This window comes from Pelophylax lessonae (genome assembly GCF_965119305.1).
Source record: "Pelophylax lessonae genome assembly, chromosome: 13".
In the NCBI taxonomy this organism is placed as follows: Eukaryota; Metazoa; Chordata; class Amphibia; order Anura; family Ranidae; genus Pelophylax; species Pelophylax lessonae.
In genome coordinates, this window is record NC_138780.1 from 111,522,632 (window position 1) to 111,548,677 (window position 26,046).

The window sequence follows — 26,046 nt, forward strand, 5'->3', positions numbered from 1 at the left end:
AACCTCCTCAGTCTTTTCACCTGTACTTAGAACTGTATAATTTATACTACATTTATTTTTTAAAGCAGAAATAGCTTTCCTTTTTTTTTTTATATATTATGTATCTCTTTAACATGCAACCACTAGTTCCAAGTATACAATTGGGTGGGTAGGAATAATGATGTTTGTGCATTATCTCTTTTAAAATAGAATTAAGAACAATTATTTTCAGTGCCATCAACTGGTGCATTGTTCTCAGAAAATGATCTGTGTGTAGCACAATTAAACTATTTATTTTTAATGAAGGCAACTGTTTGCAGTTCTAGGAATGCCAGACTCAGTGGAAGAGATGTGTCCCGAAATGCCACATCTAGAGGGTCTCATGAAAGAGATTAATGACTTGGCTGAATCTGGAGCGAGGTACACGGAGATGCCACATGTTATAGAGGTCGTCCTTCCAATGCTATGCAACTATCTTTCCTATTGGTGGGAGAGAGGCACAGAGAATGTGCCAGAAAATGCTAGGCCATGCTGTACTCAAGTGACTTCAGAACACCTCAGTGTCATACTGGGCAACATCCTGAAAATCATTAATAACAATTTGGGAATAGATGAAGCATCTTGGATGAAGAGAATTGCAGGTAATCCTCCTAGTTATTGTGTGTGGATTCACATCCCTAAATAATGTCCAGACTTTCCAAACAGTTGTTTTAAAAACCTTTCAAAGAAAGTATTATAAGAATTATGTGTAAACCGGCTTGACATTTATCATGTCCTGACAGCCCTTTTGGTTTGAATAACAGATTTACATTGCTCTGACAAAAGAAAAAAGACTATGCAGTGTGCCTGAATTGTGCCGGTTCTTGCTTTATTCTCCATCTGTTTCAATGTCAAATCAACACTTCATTGATCCAGACAAATAATATGAGATTCTTGGTATTTCCCTGTTGTACATGTATGTGCATTTCCTTTCCAGGCACTGTATGATAATTAAAACTGAAAAAGCCTGCATTCTGTTTTATTTCTTATGTATCTTTTTTTTTTTGTTAAAAAAAGTAATTTTTTTTTACTTTAGTATTCCAGTTGAGGAAGAACCTGTGACATACAGTGCATTTGATAAAATTTACCATATGCAGGTGGATCATTTTTTGGGTCGAATAGACAGATAAAAGTAATATTTTCTCATGCTACTGACCATAGAGACATGAATTTCTATGAAGATGCTTTTTTTTTGTTGTGGAATGACTACCAGAATATAAGTTAACATACCTCATTTCAAATCTTTTCTTTAGTATTACCCAGTTTCAAATTGTAAATTATTTGTTCATTTTTTTTGTTATATGTTTAATGATGCATATAATTAACAGTTGCTAAGAAAAAAATAGGAAGGAGTCATATTATGCCTTCCTCACATTGTTCTGCATAGTATTTAAGGACCTTATTTGGTTCCAGTCTCCTGGTCATAGATTATTGAGCACTATTCAAATAGCACAGTTTTCTGTACTGTATCTGAAGAAAATAGCTAACTTTAGAACATAACTTCTAATATTTTTATAATACTTTACTACCTACCCCCTATCTGATAGAAAAATGACCCTGTGTGCTATGGTAATTTAAAACTTCCTGACTCTGTAGAAATTAAGAAAATTATAGAAAAAAGACAATAAGCTCTCTGCAACATGTTGTATTTTAAATATAGCCTCATATACTGGATATGTTACTACTTCCATACTAGAGAATTGTGTATGGTCGGATAATATGATTACAATAGTAATGCACATATAATTCAATAACTTAGAAAAACCTGATTATTGTGTTATCCCTCCCTTTGTCTCTTTTCTTCCCTTTTTTCAACACTCTCTCACCCTCTCTCTATTTCATCTGGTCAAACGAGAGATGCAGATTAAAGTACAAACTAAAACCAAAACTATTTTTGCCTCTAGTCATGCTATAAAGTGATATTAAACCCATAAACACAAATGTATTCAATTGGGGCTCTTAGATGTGGTAGCTGCATTTGTTTTCTTTTTTTTTTTTTTTTAAGGGGTTTTTATTTATTTTCTCCTGGTGAGCCAGTCAGTAAGTCTAATATTTTTAAACTTCCTTTACTAGACCAAACTGTCCAGCAAAGGTGGCATTTAGGGAGTTGAGAAAAACCATTTGATACTGACAAAGGTGCTTACAATGATCAGCTTTTATTCATTTATGTAAAACCTTTATCCCAAAAGGTAAAAAGTGTTTGCTGTAGCTGCTTATAAAGTGTTAGCTTGAGTTCAGCTTCAATTTGTTAATTAAGTCCATCTAAATCTGCTAGCCTAACACTAATCTCTCCCCGGGCTGAGAATGCTACTGTCCAAATGTGTCAACTTTACTACTTCATCCAGAATGCAGACAGGCGTGTTAATGGCCAGATCACCAGGTGAAGTAAAGGAAAAAAGTAAGGAAAAATGAGAACTAAAGTAGAGACCACATCTAAGAATTGGTGGGCTGCAATATAATACAATAATACATGCTATAGGTTGAACTAGATGGACTGGTGTCTTTTTTCAACCTCACTAACTATGTAACTATGTTTGTTATCGGGTTTAAAACAACTTCAATAAATCTAGGGAAATACAGATAGTGGTCTCTGGTGATCAGACTCCTGTTCGCTGCATTTTTGTTTCTTTTAAACATTAGAACAGGATTAGATTGATCAGGGAGAATCTCAAGGGCACCGCATCCCAAATTAGTAGAACACAGGACAATGAGAGCCAGGATTGTTTAGGTTCCAGTAACTCCAGTCAAAATATGTTAAATTTCAATATTTTTATTTATATATTTCATTTAAAAATCATATAAAGAAACATATATTAAAAATATGTTTAATATCCATCAAGTGAGTTTGTTACAGTAAAATGTCGCAGTGTAGCAATCCCGACATGTTTCACCATTTCCTCATGGGATATATTTTACTACACCTCGACAGATAAGTAAATAAAAAGGGACAAAATAAATATATAAACAAAATATATTCAATGAAGTATATATCAAAAATGTATTGGTACAATAGCGTAAATATTTTCAAACATTCAAGACATGAAAAAATATAATTCAAAAGCATTTACATGATACAATCAGAAATTCTAAACATGAATACATAGATATTTTTTAAGGGCATCTTACCCCAATTCACAAGGATTAATTAAGCACAAATGTGTATTTATACAGCTTGTATATCAAGAAGCGGGGAGGGAAATGGAAAATGTCCCAACCTAAAGGCCAAAGGTGATATCTGGTAATGCAGTTAACCGCAGAAGGGGCAATCAAAAAAGCAGAAACAAACTGAAAAGTGAAAATAAATTTAAATGTAGTTTTGAGCTGCCTTCTTTGCATTTACATGAACAATTCACAACAAGAGTGGAGAATTTTTAAACATCTGTACCTGCTCAAACAGTTTAAATATACACCAACATGAAAGATCCTGGCTGGGTAAGTCTCAACTGATCAAGTTCAACCCCAAAGATACCTCCAATAATGGTTATAGAGAAGTACACAGCAACAATGTGCTAAAATAGAGAGTAAATGAGATATGAGGGCATGTGTCTCGATCAGCCCAGGAAGAAATCAGAGTATCCTATGGTAGTGTGTATCTTACCTTTCCCACAATAACTTTCACTGGCCAGAGATCTGCATTCTGCAGCTCCTCACTGACACTAATCAACATTGGAGCCCGCTCCTTGATGAACCCCTCCCGTTGCGCCGAACGTGGTGATGTCACAGCTTGGCACGGAGGCCAGGAGGATACCGCTCCCACACACACGGTCATCAGCTCAGGAAGTGGACACAGGTGCAGTCCATCTCCGAGCCTAGTATCATCCCCATGCCATCCCAGTTATCAAAGAAAACATCACAAACAGGCATACAAAAACAGAGCCATCTAGTGGGCAAATATCAAACATCTCATTAAACTATTGTATATAGTGGTAAAATGCCACATATACCACCAGTTATTACTGGACAGCATTATAAGGATTGAATTATCTTAATTTGGTGACCACATATAAGGTCTAGAATATGTCGTAACCCGAGAGTGAACAAAAGGGGAGTAAATAAATGTACATATAACGGCGGTGGACAAGAAAAAGTGGTGTGTGGGGGACAGATGCTAAAATTGCACCCAAGGTCAAGGTTAACTGCAGTCCATATAGACTTGCCCACCATAAGGCACCTGGGCTTCCGTATGTTCAACTTTGAGGCCAGCTTTGCTCACACAGGCCCAAGAAGAAACCTGACAAAAAAAAGCATATTTAAGGCTGGAAACACCTAATATTCCTTAAAGGGAAAGAAAAAGACAAAAATGATAAATGTAAGGACACTTAAAATATTGAATGATCACAGGTGCCCTTTAACAAAAGCCTTAACAGAGGTCTAAATATGTATAGTACAGTGTCTGAGAGTTTTATTTATTTATTTTTTTAACTTTTCTATACAATGCTGAAACAATGGAGCTAGAAGCGGGGAAAGTGTTACTGAATAGAGATCACAGATAGGGTTTGAAAATTATGGATTTGTTTAATCCTGGAGGTTGCCTGTAAAGTAAAAATCCACTTAGTTTCACGTTGGAGTAGGAGGCGGTCAACGTCCCCTCCCCTTTCGTGAATAGGTGCATGTTCCAGAGTGAAAAAATTAATGTGGGACAAATCAAAATTGCGATACAGTCCCACATGGAGACAGACAGGTGTTTCAAATCGTTTTCTTAGAAATAAGTGACACATGGTCTCGAATATTTTGAAAATAACCCTGTTTGGTCTTTCTAACATAAAAAGCACAACAATCACATTGCATGAGGTATACAACACCTAGAGTCTGGCAATTTGCATAAAACTGGGGCGTTTATATAAGCCCATTGGGCAACGCAATGGTGGCAGATTTAGAAAGCAATAGCCACACTTACCACAGGGTGTAGTACCCTTTTAAGGCATATGCACTTCCTCCTTGTAAATATAATGACTTTGCACCAATTGGTCCTTTAGAGATTTAGATCTCTTAAAGGTGATTTCAGGACATCAGTCAATATACTTGGATACAGTATTATCAGCCTGCAGTAGATACCAATATTTACTTATTATCTGACGTATAGCCTGATGTTGACCCATAAATTTGGTAATGAGTCTAGTGGTGGAAGGACCAGTCCTTGTTTTCACCTGGTGTAATAGTTGTGATCTGTCTTTATTTTTGACCCAGTTACATGCCCTCTTAAGGCAAGATTTGCTATATCCTCTCTGCTGGAGACGATTCTGCAAGGCCTTCACCTCCCTTTCAAAATAAAAGGAATTGGTACAATTGTGCTTTATCCTAAGATATTGACTGTAAGGGATACTGGAATAAAAGACTGGTGATGGGAACTAGTCGCATGAAGAATTGTATTGCCTGCTTAGGGCTTGCGAAACACAGATGACCCAATACTGCCATCACTGTTAATGAAAAATCAAAACATCCAAAAAAGAGATTGACCTCTGATGATAATTTATAGTGAATTTAAGATTGTAATCATTTATTATCATTTTTTATAAGAACGTTTGTAATTCCCTCCCCAAATGAATACAATATCATCAATGAACCAAGGTCTTGCTGTAAATCCTCTCTAGAAAAAAGGTTGCGCTCCCAACCCCCCCAGGTACAAGTTGGCATACGAGGGGACATATCGGGTCACCATTGCAACCCCCTGTACCTGAAGGTAGTGGGATCTGCGAAACAAAGATATTCCGTGTTAGGATGAGGCGCAAAATTTGCGGAACAAATTGATTATATTTGTGGGCGGATTGTCCCCTTTCTGATAGAAATAGTTCAGTTACATACATTTCTTGATTGTGTGGAATTGAATTGTACAGAGCCTCAACATCAACCGCAACTAGCCATGCTCCTTCAGGCTCATGTTTTATATGTGTTCTTTATATGTTTTTCAAATGAAATATATGATGAAAAATATTGAATTTTAACTTTTTGACTGGAGTTACTGGCACCTAAACAATCCTATCTATCATTTGAGAGCAATTCCCATTGTCCTGTGTTCTATTGTTAAACATTGTTAAAAAAATATGTTGTTAAAAAAATGTTATTCATGGTGTGATTACATCTGCTAGGCTGTATTGCAACTCTACATTGTAAACCCTCTTTTACATAGTATAGTACCTCTTGCATTTTATGTTTCTCTCTTCTGTTTTTCTGGTTTAATTAGTATTTTTGTATGCAACCTAGGGAAATGAGGATGAACTATATTTGAAGCTCAAATGTGCAATAAATATGCCATTGTTGCTTTGGCAATTGAATGAAACATATTTAATCTGCAGTATACGAGGCCCATCTTATATTTTATTGGTGTTCATATACTACTGAAAACCCCACTGCAAACTTTACTTTTTCTTCATGCTATTAATCTGGCTCTTGCTGTTTGTTTGCAGTCTATGCTCAGCCAATTATCAGTAAAGCCCAGCCAGATCTTCTGAAGAGCCATTTTATTCCCACGCTGGAGAAACTGAAGAAGAAAGCAATAAAGATTGTGCTAGAGGAGGAGCAACTGAAAGCAGACAGCAAGTCTGACACTCAGGAAGCAGAGTTACTCATTCTGGATGAGTTTGCAGTTTTATGTAGAGACCTCTATGCTTTCTATCCTATGCTTATCCGATATGTAGACAACAACAGGTATAATGGAGAAGCAACTACAGCCTTCTGTTATAGATGGTTATATCCCCTGACTGAAAGAATAATTTTCACTTATTTTGTGCAAATTAGGTCAAACTGGCTGAAAAAACCAGATGCTGATTCGGATGATCTGTTTAGAATGGTGGCAGAAGTTTTCATTCTTTGGTGTAAATCACATGTAAGAGACTTTTCTGTTTCCTACATATTGTTTTTTCTTAGATGTCTCCCATATAGTGGCTGCTAAAGTCTGTTAAAACGTTTATATTTAGTCTTGTTTATGGTTTTTATCGTGAATTGGTCTCTGAACTGTCTAAAATGTATTACAAACAAATCCAGATTAGAGAAGAGGTAGAAAGTGACAAACACTCCCCAATCTAAAAATTGGCTCAATTTATAGAGTATACACTCATGCCTTCAAGGAGTGGTAAAGACAGAAGGTTTTTATTCTTAATGCATTCTATGCATTAATATAAAAAGCCTTCTGTGTGCAGCAGCCCCCCTCAGCCCCTGTAATATTTACCTGAGGTCCCTCTCTGTCCAGCGATGTCCACGAGTGTCTCAGCCGTCCAAGATTCTATCTCCTGATTGACTGAGACACAGTCAATCAAAGTCAGCTAGCCAATCAGGAGAGTGAGGGGTCAGGGCCGGGCGCCGAGTCAGGGCTCTGTGTCTGAATGGACACAGGGAGCTGTGACTCGGCTCGGGTGCCCCCATAGCAAGCTTCTTACTGTGGATGCACTGAACAGGAGGGAGGGGCCAGGATCACAAAAGAGGGACCTGAGAAGAGGAGGAACCTGGCTGCTTTGTGCAAACCCAACTGCATAGAGCAGGTAAGTATAACATGTTTGGTATTTTTATAGGAAAAAAAAATTAGACTTTACAATCACTTTAAAGCTTAAATTGTACTACAGTCCTCCATGAATGAAAAGAGCTATATGTGTGAAGGATGGGTGGTAGAATACAAGGTATGTCCCCTTCATTCATAGATTATTTTTAATTCATGGAAGCTATAGTATTACTTCCGTAAATGGAGGAGGTGGATGAAATAGGGCAGGCATAGTCAGCACTCTTGACTAGTGCATATGACAGGTCCCTGAGCTCATATTAACCCCTCCAGCATCGGAAGCTTACAGCTACAAGTGTAAGGGGGAACAGAGGACAGAGGAATTCAATACATTGATTGTGAGTACAGTCCTTTGTGCTGATTTGCTTAAAAAATGTGACTAAATGCAGGTCTTAAGTTCATAGCAATGATCCCAAACATATCCAGTCAGAAAGAGTCTTTATTTAACTTTTAAAAATAGAGCACAGTGGCTCACTTGGCCAGAAATCAGGAGCATGCAGATGAACTTTGATGGTAATGGTGCCTAACCCTTAAAACAGTCTAGTTAAAAAACAAATTCTATTTAGATATCAGGGTAACATATGATGCAGGAGCTTTTGGAAACTGGGGACCTACTTCAGGAACCAGTAAGAGACACATGTGACTGATAGAATTCACTTATCTTATAGCTGTTTAAAAAAATCTGTGTTTTCACATTTGACATATACGGCCCCTTAAAAAATACTTGTGTCACATCTGATATGTCTCTCAGAAAGATCCATTATATAGGATCAGAGAAGACAAAGCCTGTTTGCAGGGAAACAAAAGGAGGAGTTTCTAGTCCTCTGCTACTGGTCACGCCCCTCCAGCCTTTGTCTTAGAATAAGCTTCCATTAATCTACATGTAATATCCTGCCCCTATCTTGTTTAGCTGGTAAATGGGAATGGAGAAGGAGGGAGGGAGTGGGCTGTCATTTTTCCACTATGTACAGTATCTCACAAAAGTGAGTACACCCCTCACATTTTTGTAAATATTTGATTATATATTTTCATGTAACAGCACTGAAGAAATGACACTTTGCTACAATGTAAAGTAGTGAGTGTACAGCTTTCATAACAGTGCAAATTTGCTGTCCCTTCAAAATAGCTCAACATACAGCCATACATGTCTAAATCGCTGGCAGCAAATGTGAGTACACCCCTAAGTGAAAATGTCCAAATTGGGCCCAAAGTGTCAATATTTTGTGTGGCCACCATTATTTTCCAGCACTGTCTTAACCTTCTTGGGTATAGAGTTCACCAGAGCTTCACAGGTTGCCACTGGAGTCCTCTTCCACTCCTGCATGACGACATCACGGAGCTGGTGGATGTTCAAGACCTTGCGCTCCTCCACTTTCTGTTTGAGGATGCCCCACAGATGCTCAATAGGGTTTAGGTCTGGAGACATGTTTGGCCAGTTCATCACTTTTACCCTCAGCCTCTTTAGCAAGGTAGTGGTTGTCTTGTAGGTGTGTTTGGGGTTGTTATCATGTTGGAATACTGCCCTGTGGCCCATTCTCTGAAGGGAGGAGATCATGCTCTGTTTCTTTATGTCACAGTACATGTTGGCATTCATGGTTCCCTCAATGAACTGTAGCTCCCCAGTGCCGGCAGCACTCATGCAGCCCCAGACCATGACACTCCCACCACCATGCTTGACTGTAGGCAAGACACACTTGTCTTTGTGCTCCTCACCTGGTTGCCACCACACACACTTGACACCATGTGAACTAAATAAGTTTATCTGGGTCTCATCAGACCACAGGACATTGTTCCAGTAACCCATGTCCTTAGTCTGCTTGTCTTCTGCAAACTGTTTGTGGGTTTTCTTGTGCATTATGTTTAGAAGAGGCTTCCTTCTGGGACGACAGCCATGCAGACCAATTTGATGCAGTGTGCGGCATATGGTCTGAGCACTGACAGACTGACCCCCCTTCCCTTCAACCTCTGCAGCACCTATACATCTGTTTCCCAAAGACACTCTCTGGATATGACGCTGAGCACGTGCACTCAGCTTCTTTGGTCGACCATGGTGAGGCCTGTTCTGAGTGGAACCTGTCCTGTTAAACCCCTGTATGGTCTTGGCCACCGTGCTGCAGCTCAGTTTCAGTGTCTTGGCAATCTTCTTATAGCCAAGGCCATCTTTATGTAGAGCAACAATAATTTTTTTCAGATTCTCAGAGAGTTCTTTGCCATGAGGTGCCGTGTTGAATTTCCAGTAACCAGTATGAGAATGTGAGAGTGATAACACCAAATTTAATACACTTGCTCTCCATTCACACCTAAGACCTTGTAACAATAACAAGTCACATGACACTGGGAAGGAAAAATGGCTAATTGGGAACAATTTGGACATTTTCACTTAGGGGTGTGCTCACTTTTGTTGCCAATGGTTTAGAGATCAATGGCTGTGTGTTGAATTATTTTGAGGGGACAGCAAATGTACACTGTGTTACAAGCTGTACACTCACTACTTTACATTGTGGAAAAGTGTCATTTCTTCAGGGTTGTCACATGAAAAGATATAATAAAATATTTACAAAAATGTGAGGGGAGTACTTACTTTTGTGAGATTCTGTATATGCCCACACGTGTGACTATATAGTCACATGGGCTGCTCTGATGTGATAGGGAGGAAATGGTGAGCAAAGAAACTCACTGAAGTATGTACAGATCTGCCAGCACTGCTCTGCAAAATTCCCAACTGCATTGGGGACTTGGACAGAAGAGGGGGGATAGAGAACAGCAGGATCAATCAAGTTTTTTGCACAATACAGAAAATGAAAACAATTGTTGTGACTTGGTGAGTAAGAAAAGCATGTAATACACCATTTATTGATAGTTTTTTTTAAGATGTGGGTTTAGTGACCCTTCAATAATTTCCTTCACTGGCCTAGAGTAAGCACCTAGGTAAGAAATCCCAGAATATTGTAAGCAGGGGCCCAAAGGACAACACCATAGGTGTGAAAAGGCTGCAGGAGCTTTACAAGTATGAACAAATGCCACATTCTAATTGAACTTCTGATTTATTAAACATATCAGCAATATTTTCCCAATGCTGTTGAATAGATTAGATGTTTATTATGTGTTTTTCTAACCATGAGTGTCTGTGCCTGCAGCCTGTTAAAAAACCGAATACGTTTCTCAGTTCACAGAAAAAGTATAGTCTGAATATTTATAAATCTACAGGTTACTAACTTTGCATAACAAAAAAGGACCAAACAGAAATAACAAAAAAAAAAAAAAAAACACTCATGGACACACTCTGTCACATCACCTGCCTTATTTATAATCAGAAAATCTTGACAGAATCATTTCAGATTGAAGTATGTCCCATTTATATTAACCTAAATTATCTAATGAAATCAACAAGAATTATAGAAGAGGTTATTTCTGTTTACCTGCCACTAGTAGTGGGGGAGAACATGTACATATTTGTAAAATACCACTTCAGACTATCTTGCACAATAGATCAGTGGAAAATAGGCTTTACCAGTATTTTAAAAATGTTACTACTGCATGTGTGTGATGTTTTTTTCTTCTAATGTAACCCCTTTCTGTTCTACTTTTTTTTTTTTTTTAGAATTTTAAAAGAGAAGAACAGAATTTTGTCATTCAGAATGAGATCAATAATTTAGCATTCCTGACTGGAAACAACAAGAGTAAGATGTCTAAAGTAAGTCTGCTAGAAAATGTGTGCCCAATTGACAATGGTCTTAATTTACTTTATTCTTCCTTTGTTCAAAGTTATGTTCTTTTACCATTTGTTTAGAAACATGTTGCAGAAGACAGAGATTTGTCTGATGCAATAGTTACATTTTTTTGTCTTTGGACTTTCCGGTGCACATAGAGCACTAAAAACTTCAGTTTGGTAAAAATATGTTAAAAAAATGATCTTAGGTTCCTACAGAGGTGGAAATGGAAAGTGCAGACAACAGCTGCCAGTTAACAGGTGAAATTGAAAAATAAAAAGTGCCATTAAAATGGAGAGTAATACAAAAATTACCAGGTAATTTTTCCTAATGTTGTAGTTTTATATCTATTAAAAATTGGTCAGATTAGACAACGGTCTATGTTAAATGTTCCAGTTGTATTCTAGTGTGCTTTGTGTAAGCGCATTCATTCTGGGAAGTTCACAGTTTGGTAAGTAAGGTAAGCTATTTTTTCCTTAGTAACTGTCCAGGAATATTCTTCCTGGTCTGTGTTCAGTTCAAATATTTTTTATACTGTCTACACTGTATAACAGATTTTGGCAGTAAAGACTGGTAACTGTTAAAGTCACATTTAAGTATACCTGTAAACTGATTAATCACCTCACAGATAATTAAGGTATATGTGGTTCATTTTTCCATCTGTTTTACTTACTTGTCTCCTGCATTTTTTTTTCACACAGCCCATACAAGTGAAGGTACAGCATGCATGACCTGTCTATGTATTAGCTAGCCTGGCTCCATTCATTCATATGTCCCATCAGTGTTAGCAGTGGCGTCACCAAGGGCAGTCACACATCAAACCATTTAGTTATGACTGTTGAATTTTGGTAAAGATTTCCCTCTTTTTCTCATTTCACAATGGATTGTCAAATTATTGACAATATCTTTTGTTGACTATAGCAGACACAGTTAATTTTCACCCAGACCAAAGCTTGCTCAAGCAGCTTAGTGAGTATACCCAGTAGACGGTAAATTGTAAGCTTCACCTTCATTACAAACATTTGATTGTACAAGTAAATGTCTTTTGACTGTCTTAATAACCAAGGGCAAGGTCACCCTAGAGCTTTTCAATATAGTCACTTCTATCAAAGAGGATCACAAAATATATTTCTGCACACTTTCAGCATAGAAGGTCAAGGGAAATGGTCTTACCCTTTTAAACAAGCCTCTATTAGAAAATACCTTTCTTATTTGTAGACCAAAATCTGTTAAATTACAACACAGGCTTATTCCTAGACCACCTAAATTTTAGGAGGATGACCCTGTGGGGTGGCTTTACTAAAACTGGAGAGTGTAAAATCTGGTGTAGCTGTGCATGGTAGCCAATCAGCTTCTAACTTCAGCTTGTTCAATTAAGCTTTGACAAACAACCTGGAAGCTGATTGGTTTCTATGCAGAGCTGAACCAGATTTTGCAACTCCACTGTGTCTTTTCCCTGATTTTGTTTTATTATCTGTTCTTAAAGTAAGCTATAGAACCATGAACCAGCTAATTTAAATTTCCCCAGATGTAAAATACAGTTAAACAACCACAAAGTTCTGTAGTCTGTAGTTGTACATTGACAAGGAGTGCAGCTTTGACTGGTTGCAGGTTTAAAAAGCTCTTGTTTGCCCTTTGCCTACATTTGTTTTGGGTTGTTGAAAGTTTCTTTAGAATAGAAATAGCCAGTTCATTTTTTTTTCTATGAGTTTACTGATGCCCACATACTTTGTTTGTATAAGCATACATTACCTTGCATTCTTTTGTGGTACACACTGTGCAGAGTTTGGTGTAAAGGCACAATATTGTGTTCTTTATCATTCATTAGAACACACCCTTGTGACGCCACTGATGTTTTTTGTAGTATATGTCATTTCAATGGGTATAGTTAATGTGTTTCCCTATATTAGTGCGTTTCATAGATCACCCTTGCAGAAAACTGTTTAAAGGCACAAATGTAAGCAAAGCTTTGATGCCCAGCAAGCTATTATGTTCTTCACACAGGCTGTTTAGCAATGTTCTATTCTTGTGAGCGATACACTGCCAAAAAATCATCAGCATGTCCATCAAATTTGTCCCTGAAATAATTTTGAACATGGTAATTGAGGCAAAGATATACACTCTGATGCATGTTTAAACTGATTGAATAGAAGGTATCTGGAATAACCTATGCTTGACATATTGTATCATTGTCAAGTCAGCTTTAAGATGGAAACACAGGCAACCATGCTTGAAACAAGGGTACACATGGGCATCCATGCTTGTAACAAGGGTACACAAGGGCATCCATGCTTGTAACAAGGGTACACAAGGGCAGTTATGCTTGAAGCAGTATAAGAAAGGCATTCCTTAGAAGCACTTCACACATATGTTGCTGTCTGTAACAGCACATGAAAAGGCAGTCATTACTAACTAAGTACCATACCTTAAGGCACTTTACATAAGGTCAGGTATGTCTGAAGATGTACAACAGTGACTGTCCTGACTCTAAATTTCAGAAATGACAGTGGAGATCTATGGCTGTGCAAGGAAAGCTTTAGTCAACCTTAATTTATTTCCTTGCATACGCATGTTTATTTCCCTGTGAGAAAATCTCAAATATATGAAACCAGACATATAAACCATTTTGTCTATTTCTAGTTTCTTTTGAAAATCTGTCCAAGGGGTTTTGTATGTGGCCTTATTGTGCCTTCAGATTCAATTTACAGGTCTCCTGCCATATGTTTTTTCACTGACCCTTATCAAGTAACACCGAAACATTTCTTCATACAGGCCCATATCAGTCAATGCCCTGACAACTAAAATGTCCTATTACTACAAACACTGATAGGTTTTGTATGATATGCTATGACTCTTTAATCCAAACAATATGACTTGGTTTGCTGCCCATATCACAATATACAATTCACTACACGCTTGCGTAGCTCAGAGCTTTGACTTGCAGTCTTAAAACATTAGTCCCTCTGTTTTATTTCATACTTCTTGAATTTTTATATAGGTACCATATTTGCAATTTTTTTAATGGAACTCATTTTTCCATCTCTAGTATAACAAAAGACAATCAACACCTCTTCTTTATAAACTAATTATAGTTTGGTTGATTGCTTCATGGTTTAGCTTTTTTTTTTTTTTTTTTTTCTATTATTTTTTCACAGAGGGGCTGCTGTTCTAGGACTATTTATTTGATGTGCCTTGTTTCATGACTACTTGAAGTACAGTATGTTTCACCTGATGTCAAAATTGTGGTTTCATCTAGTCTATAGTCTCTATTCTGTATTGTCTATTGTGTATTACAAGTGGTGACAATGTCATTGCAGGCTTTGGTTTTCTTTATTTGTAATTTGTAACATCATTGTCAGTAAATATATTGCACAGAATGTACTAGGATTAAACAAATCTATAAAAATCCACAATTATTGATGAATTAAACAGGGATATTACAAATTGCTCACTTGATTTTCAAAATAGTGCTCACTTCCTAAGTTTGTTAGGTTGCTTGATGTTCTGGGTATCCTTTGATTTTAATGTACTCTAAGGGTTTATGGGATTGTTAAAGGGAATCAGTATGATTTTACAACACTCAAAATAATGGTAAGTACTGAGTTTGGTTTTATTGGATCTATGTTTCTGAAAGAGAAATTCGGTATAATTTACTAAAGTGAAAGAATCAAGATTCGAATACTAACTGACATAAACTGAGCATTGTGCATTATTACATACATATGTAATGGTAACATTTCTGTTAGGGATGTGGAACCAGGCTGAATTTTTGACAGGAGAATGAACTTGCTTTCCCTGCAGTCTATATAGATCAGGTTTTGGTGTTTATGAGGGTCTATCATATAGAAATGTTAGGTTAAAATTTGAGGAAAGGGCTAACTTTCAGTGGAATACACAATGTTCTTCAAAGCATACAGCGCAGAGCGCACACAAGAGCCATGTGAAGTTAATGTTTTAAATTGCCCGAAACTAGCTGCAAAGTAATTTGTATATTAAGCAAGATTGGTCATACATGGCAGAGTAACTAAAAGGAAAAGTTGCCACAATATTAAAGTGCATATTTAGTTAAAACATTTTTTTTCCATTTTTGAGTATGGAACTTTTCGAACCCATGTCATTTTATGTCGCCATGACAAAAAGAGATCCAACATATTAGAGCTGTCACCAAAGCTAGAGATGAGGGAAATCTTTCCAATGGAAACTCCTGTCCCAGTGGCAGCTTTCTTAGAGAGAAATTGCCCACACTTTAGTAAGAGTTCCTCTGATTTTCTGAAACGTCTCCAGGGCAGGAAGTAAAGACAAATCTCACCAATGTAACACAGACAGCAAAAAAATATCGACAAAGGTTTTGGTCAGTCCCTAAAAATAACAAGTTTTGCTTGTACAAACACTTTAAAGGACTTCAGGTGCTTCAGGAACTGTACTTCCGGAGTGCATAGCCATGCAAATGCCTTGCTAACCACCCATGTGTATTGATCCCTTCTGTTAAATACACTTTGTAAGACCTGGTAAGCACTCGACAGGGCATATTAGGAACACATGCTGAACCCCCTTTTGAACATCTGTATTGACTAAGTCTTCAATATGTTTCTGTCAATTAATGAAGAACTCCAGTTTAGTGGGAAAGCGGCATGATGTTTTAAGCAAAGCATGTAGAAATTGTAATATATTACCAATAAGCATGTTTACCATATTTGCCTTTTTTGTGAAAATAGATAGTTTGTAGCTCATATAATAGTGCCATGCAACAGACTGTGTTTGCTCCCATACTTTTTTGGCACTGATTCCATATAGAAAAATAGGGTAAGTTTGTGTTGCATGACAAAAAAAGTTTTTCCCAGATGTGACATACTGAGGAGGGGAAGTGTCCACACACAGGTCCTATTTTTGTTCTTCAATGTGTGCCACAGAAATGGTTGCTTTTTTTCTGGGGCTTCGTTATGGTTTTCATTACTTCATACACCTTGGCTAGCATAACAGATGTACAAGACATGGACCACAATGACACCTGTAATAAAGAATGTTCCAGCTGTTTTGTCATGGTCCTGATTACTAATAGTGTAACAAGCATGATGTTTGAAGAAACTTAAAAAAATATAATGTATGAGGGAGCTATTATGTTTATATTGAATGTAAGTTTTCCACTAGCTAAGAGTAGAAATTTTCATTTTTTGTTTTTTGAAGGTTCCAAGTGGGTTTTTGGCATGTTCAGTTGGTAAATGTTTGGATTACACTGATGCACAGTTTGTTTCCATACCACTGACTAGCTCTCTGTGCACACTAAACATGTGTTTATTATATGTGTTTATTATATTTAATTGGAAGCAAACAGGGAAACGGGTTTTTATCAACCAGGAGTACCATGTGTGTTTTTTTTAAACTACAAATAACACATTTAAATGGCTTCTTTTGGCCACTTTTCTATGTATCAGTTTTCCAAAATATCCTCAGTATGTTCTTTTTTTGCCTGTACAACGTGTCTATGAGTACATTGTACAAGATGCAGTATTGATTACTGTGGAAATGCTTTGTGTGAGATAGTGTAACGTAGAAAACATACAGTCCATTTTAGTCCTATAGCTATGCATTCTTTGGTCCCTAACCATTCCTTCACGGTGTCACTATTCTAGTCTGGAGGGCAAGATCAGGAGAGGAAGAGAACAAAGCGCAGAGGAGATCTTTATTCCATACAGACATCCCTGATTGTGGCTGCCTTGAAAAAGATGCTACCCATTGGGCTGAACATGTGCACCCCGGGGGATCAGGAACTCATTTCACTTGCAAAGAGCCGATATAGCCTTGTAAGTACAGCAGCATCATAGAGATTGCTGTTTTTCTAATATTCCTGAAATGGTGATCTAAGGATTTTGGCTGGGAAATGTGTGTGAGAAAAAGATGTACATCCCTTTGCTTCCATTTATGCACAAATTATGCTCGTCCTGAATTGCTGATGACTGCAAATAAACGCTGTTATCATGTGGAATATGCATAGCCTACAAATATCACATTTGCATTTCTATCTTTATGTTGGGATTAGTTTGTGTCTGTGGTTAAATTCTTCTTGCATATGTGCACACAGTTCTTTTTGAATGTAGAAGTTGAACAGAAACAGGAAAAGATTATACCCTCTTTGTTAGTATGACAGCTACCCGTTTCATGATTGATGTCAATGCAAACACTAGTATAACTTGCTGAGTCAACTAAATGGTTCTGTCTCTACCTTTCAGTCAAAAAAAAAAAAAAAACACATTTATCAATGGGTAGATGGTCAGAATTTTTATATTTTTAATTTTATGACGAGAGAGGTTGTGGCAAGGTGGATTTAAAGGCAAAATAGGATAGTGGGTGGAGCCATGCTACCTATTTCTTTATGCAGAGCAATAAATGCTGAGCCACAGATCTTCACACTGCTCCTCTAGACCATGGATCCTCAGGTCCATTTAGCCTTTGCTCACAGCACCTTGCTGTACCGGCCCACTCCTGGCCTCTGGATAGGGTCTCCCAGCAAGCAAGGCTCTGCCAGCCAAGACTTACAGATCCCCCTCCTGGACTCTCTAGTTGCCTCAGCTCTCTCAGTCCTTTGCTGACCCACTTAGCTGTCCCAACTCACCCGGTCTTGCAGGTAGGGGAATCTTTCCCACATGCAGTCTTGTCTTCCTAGTAGGTCACCTCTCCTGGCTGGCAACCCTCTTCACCCAATACCCCTGAGGAAGCTTTAAAGGTGAAACGCGTTGGTGCTTGTCTTGCCCTCTGACATGCACATGGGCACACGGATTTCTGGGGAGCTTTAAGCCGGGTTGGCTGAGCATCCATCTCATGGGATCCAGCATTTAATACAGCAAAGAAAGCTCATCCTTATGGTACACTAGCTGAAAGCCAGGCTTGAGGAGTATCTATTTTGGGAGTCTCCAGTTTAGTTGGAAGCTTACCCTCATCTTACATCTGGTAAGAAGTTACCCATCCACTTTTCATCACGTGGTGTTACATGCAGTGTGGGGATATTACCTGGATTGTGATCTTCCTTCCAGTCACTGATTTAAGCCCAGTGGTAGTGGGAATCTGGTAAGGAGCCACCCTGTGTTTGTGTTTCAATCACGTGGTGTTGTATACAAAGTCAGTTCTTGCTGGTTAATCCGAAGGAATCACACCAAAGCACATCACTTTTACTTTGAGAGACTTTATACTGAATCACTGCTATATTTGCACACAATTTGCCATTGTCACATTGGGGGCTTTGTTCATGTTTTTATGGTCTTTTGTTATACATGTTTTTTACCATTAATCATAATGTTTGAGTTTGTTTACACATGCACTATGTTGTGAATGCAATTTGTTGAGTGCACTAGTTTTCTTTTCACATACTTCCAACAATTACTGTCTGTGAACACAGTTCGCTGTGCCATCCAAAAATTCAAGCTCTGTCATGCAAAGAAGAAGCCGTATCTGAACATGATCCAGAAATACCCATTTTCTCTGGGACAGTTCTCATTTAAATGGTCTGTTACATGTCCGACTCCACACTGGATTGATTTAGAAGCAATATTGTGTTCTGTGGGTATTATAGCACCCATGATGTGGATTCTTAGTAGGTTGCACTATATACACTATGCATTCTTGCTCACTAGCCATATGGGACAGACATCAGACAAGTAGGAAACTCTGCTTACCTCACATTACTTTATCTCTCTTGATAAAAAAAAAAAAAACAGAGTTTCCTTTGGGACTGTCCTCTCACCTTTTCTGATAGTGGGAGAATAAAGGCTTGCTGCGCATAGGAGACTTTTTATCAGGAACTAAGCTGCATTCTTTAGAATATTACAATACCACACTGCAACTACCTCCCTCTGAATTGTTCCTATGTAATCAGATTACCTATTTTCTGGGGGATAAACTTAAAAAGATCAACTGTCCCTTAGCAATGACATTTTTTGAGAGCTCTTGTAAAACCAGAAACCCAGTAATAGGCTGTATTTCAATAGTATATAGTCATTTAATTGACCTGGATCGTAAGCTCTCCTATATGGAATACTGGGAAAGAGACCTCAATATCTTTTGGAAACTACGGGAGTGGCAAGATATAATCAACAATCTTTCTAAAATTTCTATCAACAGAGTTGATGGAATCCAATTACAAAACACCACTGAGATGGTACATGGTCCCATCTAGATTTGCTAGTATGAATTTTCAGACCTCCACCTGGTGTTTCAGAAATTGTTTCCAGGAAGGCACAATGGTCAGTATTTAGTGGTGGTGCCCCAAGATGACTAAGTTGTGGATCAGGGTATTTAATCCAATTCACTCAGTAACAGTTGATAAAAATTACCAAAACCCCAGTTTCTCTTTCAGAAACTAGATAATGGTTCTCCTTAATTCCTTAATCCTGCACGCTTTCACTAGGATAGCTATAGCTCTCTTTTGGAACCAGATGATCGTAATGTTTAACTACATCAAACAACAATTAAAATTGATTATGATTAATATAAATTGTCTTGCACCTTTCAAAACCAGGCCAAGTTCGGCAAGAAATGGCAAACGTGGATACATATTTATTGGTGGACAAATGAGGTCTGAGAGATGTTAACCTGTCTGCCCTCAACACCCCCAATTTTCCTTCTTTTTATTCCTTCCTCTTCTTTCTTTTACTTCAATAAATAAAACAGACCAGTTTTTGGGTGAACATAGTTATATTACCCATAGTTCCTTGAGGATTTACAGTATCTCACAAAAGTGAGGACACCCCTCACATTTTTGTAAATATTGTATTATATCTCTTCATGTAACAACACTGAAGAAATTACACTTTGCTACAATGTAAACTAGTGAGTGTACAGCTTGTATAACAGTGTTAATTTGCTGTCCCCTCAAAATAACTCAACACACAGCCATTAATGTCTAAACTGTGGGCAACCAAAGTGAGTACAGCCCTAAGTCAAAATGTCCAAATTGGGCACAATTAGCCATTTTCCCTTTCCGGGGTCATGTGACCCGTTAGTGTTTCAGGGTCTCAGGCGTGAATGGGGAGCAGGTGTGTTAAATTTGGTGTTATCGCTCTCACTCTCTCATACTGGTCACTGGAAGCTCAACATGGCACCTCATCAACCTATATTGCTTGCTTATAGGTGGCAATTTACTACTAATGCTACTTTTGTACCAAGAAGTGACAGCCCCTATTAATGGTTATATTGCTATGATTTTTGTTTCTGCATGTCACTCGATACAGATAAGCCTTTTTGGATATTCTCCTTTCAGCATGGTGTCTGTACACTTATTTATTGTTGCTTCTAGCGCTATATGTGTATTTCGAAAATCGATAAACAGATTTAAATTAAAACTATGTATTGCAATGTGGAAAACTGTTCTGTGGTCAGCCGAATTAAAATGTGACATTTTTTTGGGCAACCATGGGTAGTTCCTCCTCCAGACTAAAGAGGAGAGAAATCTTCAGGCTTGTTATCAGTGCTCAGTTCAAAAGCCTTCATCTCTTATGGTATGGGGTGCATTAGTGCATATGCAATGGGCAGCTTGCGCATCTGGAAAGGCACCATCAAAACTGGAAGACTTATCCAGGTTTTAGAGCAGTATATGCTCCCATCCAGATGATGTCTTTTTCAGGGAATGCCTTGCATATTTCAGCAGGACAGTTTTAAAATTGCATACATCATCTATGACAACAACATGGCTTCATAACAGAATATTCCAGGTGCTTTACTGGCCTGCCTGTAGTCCAGAGCTTTCACTAATTGAAAATAGTTGATGCATCTTGAAATTAAACAAAGAAGACCCAGTACTGTTGATCAGTTAGAATCCTATATCAGGCAAGAATGGGACAACATTCCTCTTCCAAAACTCCAGCAACTGTTCTCCTCTGTTCCCAGACATTTACAGAGTGTTGTTAAAAGAACTTGGGATGCTACACCATGTAAAACATGGCCCTGCCCCAACTTTTTTGAGACGTGTTGCTGCTATCAATTTCAAAGTTATCTTATTTTTTTTCCCCTAAAATGATACATTTTCTCTGTTTAGGCTCAGTTCACACTGATGCAACATAGCATCGGACTTGAGAGACCCCAAGTCGGATGGCATGTGAAATTCAATGTTTCCCTATGCGAGCTGTCTTAACTGATACTACACAAGTCTATCCGACTTTAGGAAAGGTTCCTGCACAGCTATGGACCGACTTTGATACAACTTCAATGCCACAGAGTGTAAAAAGTCACATGAACCTTGTATCAAAGTCAGGCTCCAAAGTTGCTCTGAAAGTCGCATGACTTTAGAGTCAGGCTAGTGTGAACCAAGCCTACAACATTTGATAAGTTTTCTATTTTCTAAGTTTATGAGATTTTCAAATTATCATTAATCATTTTGTTTTGTTTCCACTAAAGTGCAGCCAATCCAAAAAAACTAAACAGAACACTAGTATCTGTATACATGTATAAAAAACAGTAATGCAACATTAGGAAAAACAAAGGAATCAGTATAAAAATATATCTTAACCTAAAGGGCAGTGCTACTGTCAATACCAATAATATACTATTGCGTCCTGGAAAATGATCACAATAACTTCTTATGTACATATCACAATAAATTCTGTAAAGAAAAAATGGCACCTCCCAGTGATGTGTAAAACATATATTTAGATGTGATTTGGAGATATGGCTACCATAAATTTTTGGATGACCAAAAAAACAAATGAGAAATAACAATTTTGAGTCGCCGCATCCAAAAGTGCTAAGTGCTAAATTAATAAATATGTGCTAATACATAGGGTGGCATCGTAGTGAATCCAGGGAGGCCACCTATCTACTACACACCTAAGGAGCCTTTTGCAAAATATAGAGCAAGCTGGGTCCTGCAGGCCCTCTGAGTTCTGGTGAGTTACCCTCACATTAACGGGTGAAGGAACATCTCAAGCACAAGCACTTTTTCTTAAACAAGAAGACTTATTCAGCACCTCGTATCACTTTGTTTGTGGTGGAATTTTTGCACGAAACAACTATCGATAGAAAAATAGCCTAGGCTATATACAGCGCTTGCCGCAAAAAAACAATTATCTTAATGTATGTGAACAATGTTGAAAAGTTATCTATTACAGTATAAGTGAAAATACAAATCAATTGAACATATGAAAATTAATAAAAAGTTCCAAGAAATTGATAAATAGATAAATAAGTATTTTCCGGTGGTGATCAATATATGTGAATAAAATAAATGTAAAATTCAATAAATAAAGTCTTATCAAGTGGTGATCAGGTGCAAAGTGCTTCGTGCTCAATAAATAAACGTTTGTGACTTTCGTGACGTGGATTCCTCTTTTCCTGTGGATGGGGTAGAAATAAATGACTTACCAGAATTATTGGGTCCTATGTGCTGTATAGCACTAGGACCTACAGCGCTTGGAGGCCGTTCAGACCGGATTGGGGATCCCCTTTGTGGATGATCCTGGTGGGATACAGGTTAGATTCTTCCTTACCCGATCTCGATCCTCAGGATATGGGGTTAAAAGAAAGGCTCCAGATAGTGTATTATCGTATTAAAAGTTTATTCACCAAATATTCATTAAAATATCGGAGCGAAGAAAGACTCAAACTCCAAGTTTGCAGGCAAAGAGACCGCTTACAGCTTAACTGCTTAAACTTGTAAGCGGTTTCTTTGTTCACCGATGTCCGCCGGTCATTCGCAATCTCGCTCAGGAAAGGGAGAAAGGCAGATGGCTGATGTAAACACAGCCGTCTGTCATTCTCCCTTAGATCATGACAGAGGCTATGTGATCCTGCTATGTAGGATCGTATGTCTCTGTTATGATCTAACAAGCCATGCCCCTTGACAGTTAGAATCATGCCCCTAGGGACAAACTTAACCCCTTGATCACCAATAAAGTTAACCCCTTCCCTGCCAGTGTCATTTTTACAGTAACAGTGCATATGTATAGCACTGATTACTGTAGTAATGTCACTGGTTCCCCCAAAAGTGTCAAAAATGTCAGTCAGGGGTCCGATCTGTCTGCCGCAATGTCGCAGTCCTGCAAAAAAAATCGCAGATCGCCGCCATTACTAGTTAAAAAAAAAAAACAATAAAAAATTACATAAATCTTTCCCGTAGTTAGTAAACGCAATAACTTTTGCACAAACCAATCAAAATACGCTTATTACTATTTTTTTTTACCAAAAATATGTAGCAAAAAACAAATTGGCCTAAAATGTTAAAACATTTTGATTTTTACATTTTCTTTTTTGAGAATTTCATATAAAAAAATTTGAAAAATATTGTTATTTTTTCCAAATTAATTATATTTATTGGTGAATTTATTGTGATATGTACTTGAGGAGTTATTGTGATCAACAGTTGCATGGGTAATTTTAATGATAGTATACCTATTGGTATTCATAGTAGCGCTGCATAGGTTATTATGGTATTACAGTAAGTGTGGGAACACATGTTAGTTGCTGGCGGACTGCTAATATCTATGAGTTAGCATTTTAATTTGCACATTGCACTATTGTGATAAATACTGTGCTCATTTGCGCTAATTGGGTGAGTATTGCAATGCAAAAGTGATTTGATAAAGCATTTTAGAGTATATGAGTATCATAAATGATAAAGCCATTCAAACATTGTCTTCTGGTGCCATACTCCTTACAGAAAGACACAGATGAAGAAGTAAAAGAACACCTACGCAGCAACATCCATCTGCAGGAGAGGGTATGTGTTTATAATCAAGCAATGTACAGAATGAGAGATCATTTATTTGGGGAGTTATGAAATAATGTGGGTACTGTATGTACATTATACTAAATATCAGATAAAAACATGAAATATTATGAATGATTGTAAAATTAAAATATTTTTTCAAATTAGCCTATTTGACCTATATGACTGTACCAGCCGTTTTGTCCAGATTTCAGCATTCTGTCTGCTGCATTAATCAGTTGGACACTTCTATGATATCATGTCTAGCAACATTTAACAAGGCTCCACTTAAAAGAACAGGAGAAATGTTTAAACACTTAGTAATAATTCATTTACATGATCATTTTTTTAACAGCAACCTGTAGAGCATAGTGTTGGAGGGCTGCTCGCTTTACCAGCTCTTATTTGAAATGCCTTTTTGACACACACCTGGGCCCAATTAATTTGCTGTTCCATGCTGGCGCAGTACAAATTATCCTTGATTTCCTTCATTTAAAGCTAATTGAAGTTAGCAAATTCATATTTAAGACAAGCTTCTGTACTATTTAGTTTCCACTTGTCCTCCACACCTTGAGCACTGACCTTGTCTTTCTCTTGCTGCCAGTCTGAAGACCCTGCAGTGAAATGGCAGCTAAATCTGTACAAGGATATTCTAAAAAGCGAGGAAACGGATCCTGAGAAAGCTGTAGAGCGTGTTCAGAAAATATCTGCGGCTGTCTTCCATCTTGAACAGGTAGAAATCCCTTAGGGCAATCTGCTGGACTAAAGGCACGTACACACGTACCGATTGTCGGCCGTAAATATTCGGCCAACGTCCGATCGGCCGATTGTCGGCTTGTTAGTATGATGCTTCCGACAACCGACTGCGACTTTTCGGCCGAACAAAATCTGGTGTGTAGGCTTTAAATTTTTTGTTGGCCAACAAAGAACGGCCGATTGTTCGTCAGTCAGTACAGATTTCAGCCGACAAAAATGTGATGATCAAGACTGGGCATGCTCCGTGAAGAAAAAACACATGAAAAGTAGACCAGAACATGACATCACTTCTGCAATTGGTTGTTGTTGGCCGACAAAATTCGTGTGCAGTCTTGAGCACTTTTCAACCAACAAAACAGCACTGGACAGAAGACGGCCGATCGCTCGGCCGACAATCGGTACGTGTGTACGGGGCTTAACTATGCCATCTGTATTGCTTACAATTTGAAAAACATACAATAAGTATTTCAAAATGCAGTGCACACCTATTACTGGATTATGTATTCATTTTCTATGTCAATCATTGTCTTTTTGTAGGGCATGCTTAATTTAAATTCATTTGTCATTCACTGAATTGTCTACAGGGAAGCACCCTTTAATTATGCCCCATTTTAATGACTTTGACTTTTTATCTTTACACATTGACCACAGGTGGAGCAGCCCTTGAGATCTAAGAAAGCTGTCTGGCACAAGCTCCTGTCGAAGCAGAGGAAGCGAGCTGTTGTGGCCTGTTTTCGCATGGCTCCTTTGTACAATCTGCCAAGGTTAGGCTCAAGAGATGTGTCCTATTTTTTTCTTTGTCATTACTGTTGAGCCTGAAGCTACTAGGTGCTCTGGATGTCCTTTTTGTGAGTGATCTTTGCTGCAGAATAACCCAACATGCAGCTCTGTGCTTTATTCCTATGCTGTAGTGCGTTGACATTGCAATTTGCATTGTTGTGAACCTGCTCTTTGCCTAAAGCTATAATTTCCCTCATGTTTACATCATGAGAGATTTGTAAACATGATGGATGACTGTTAGGTTAGGTGGTAAAATATTTAATTTCTTTCTTAGTTAACAAAATTATTTTAATCTATCAGGTAATAGCTTTTATGGCAATGTCAAAACTACTAATGAAAGATTCCCAACGATACCCTACAAGGTCTTTCACTCTTGTATATTTTAAAAATATTTCAACAGTTCTCTACAGCTTGTCCACTCGTTTATAATGTTAAAGAGTGGTTGCAATTAAATCGCATTACTACCAACACTGTGATAATATTTTAGCAAGCATTTAGCTTATATGCAGGTCTGTATGTTTTTAATCTATACACTGACAATTTCCTAGCTAAGTGCTAATGGCAGGCAAAGAAGAGAATACACTCAGTATGTGGCAATGACTAAA

The 26,046-nt window shown here is 37.8% G+C and overlaps 1 protein-coding gene across 7 annotated transcripts in view; it reads left to right on the forward strand.

The window, feature by feature from the left end:
- Positions 1 to 26,046, forward strand: part of LOC309569543 (ryanodine receptor 3) — a 1,308,933-nt gene that overhangs the window by 987,250 nt on the left and 295,637 nt on the right. For all 7 annotated transcript variants that reach the window (XM_082275412.1, XM_082275411.1, XM_082275414.1 and 4 more), the window contains 8 exons: positions 300 to 620; positions 6,423 to 6,663; positions 6,754 to 6,841; positions 11,109 to 11,201; positions 16,848 to 17,018; positions 23,858 to 23,917; positions 24,510 to 24,638; positions 25,313 to 25,425. In XM_082275412.1, coding sequence (XP_082131538.1) covers positions 300 to 620; positions 6,423 to 6,663; positions 6,754 to 6,841; positions 11,109 to 11,201; positions 16,848 to 17,018; positions 23,858 to 23,917; positions 24,510 to 24,638; positions 25,313 to 25,425 — 1,216 coding nt within the window. The remainder of the gene's footprint in view (positions 1 to 299; positions 621 to 6,422; positions 6,664 to 6,753; positions 6,842 to 11,108; positions 11,202 to 16,847; positions 17,019 to 23,857; positions 23,918 to 24,509; positions 24,639 to 25,312; positions 25,426 to 26,046) is intronic.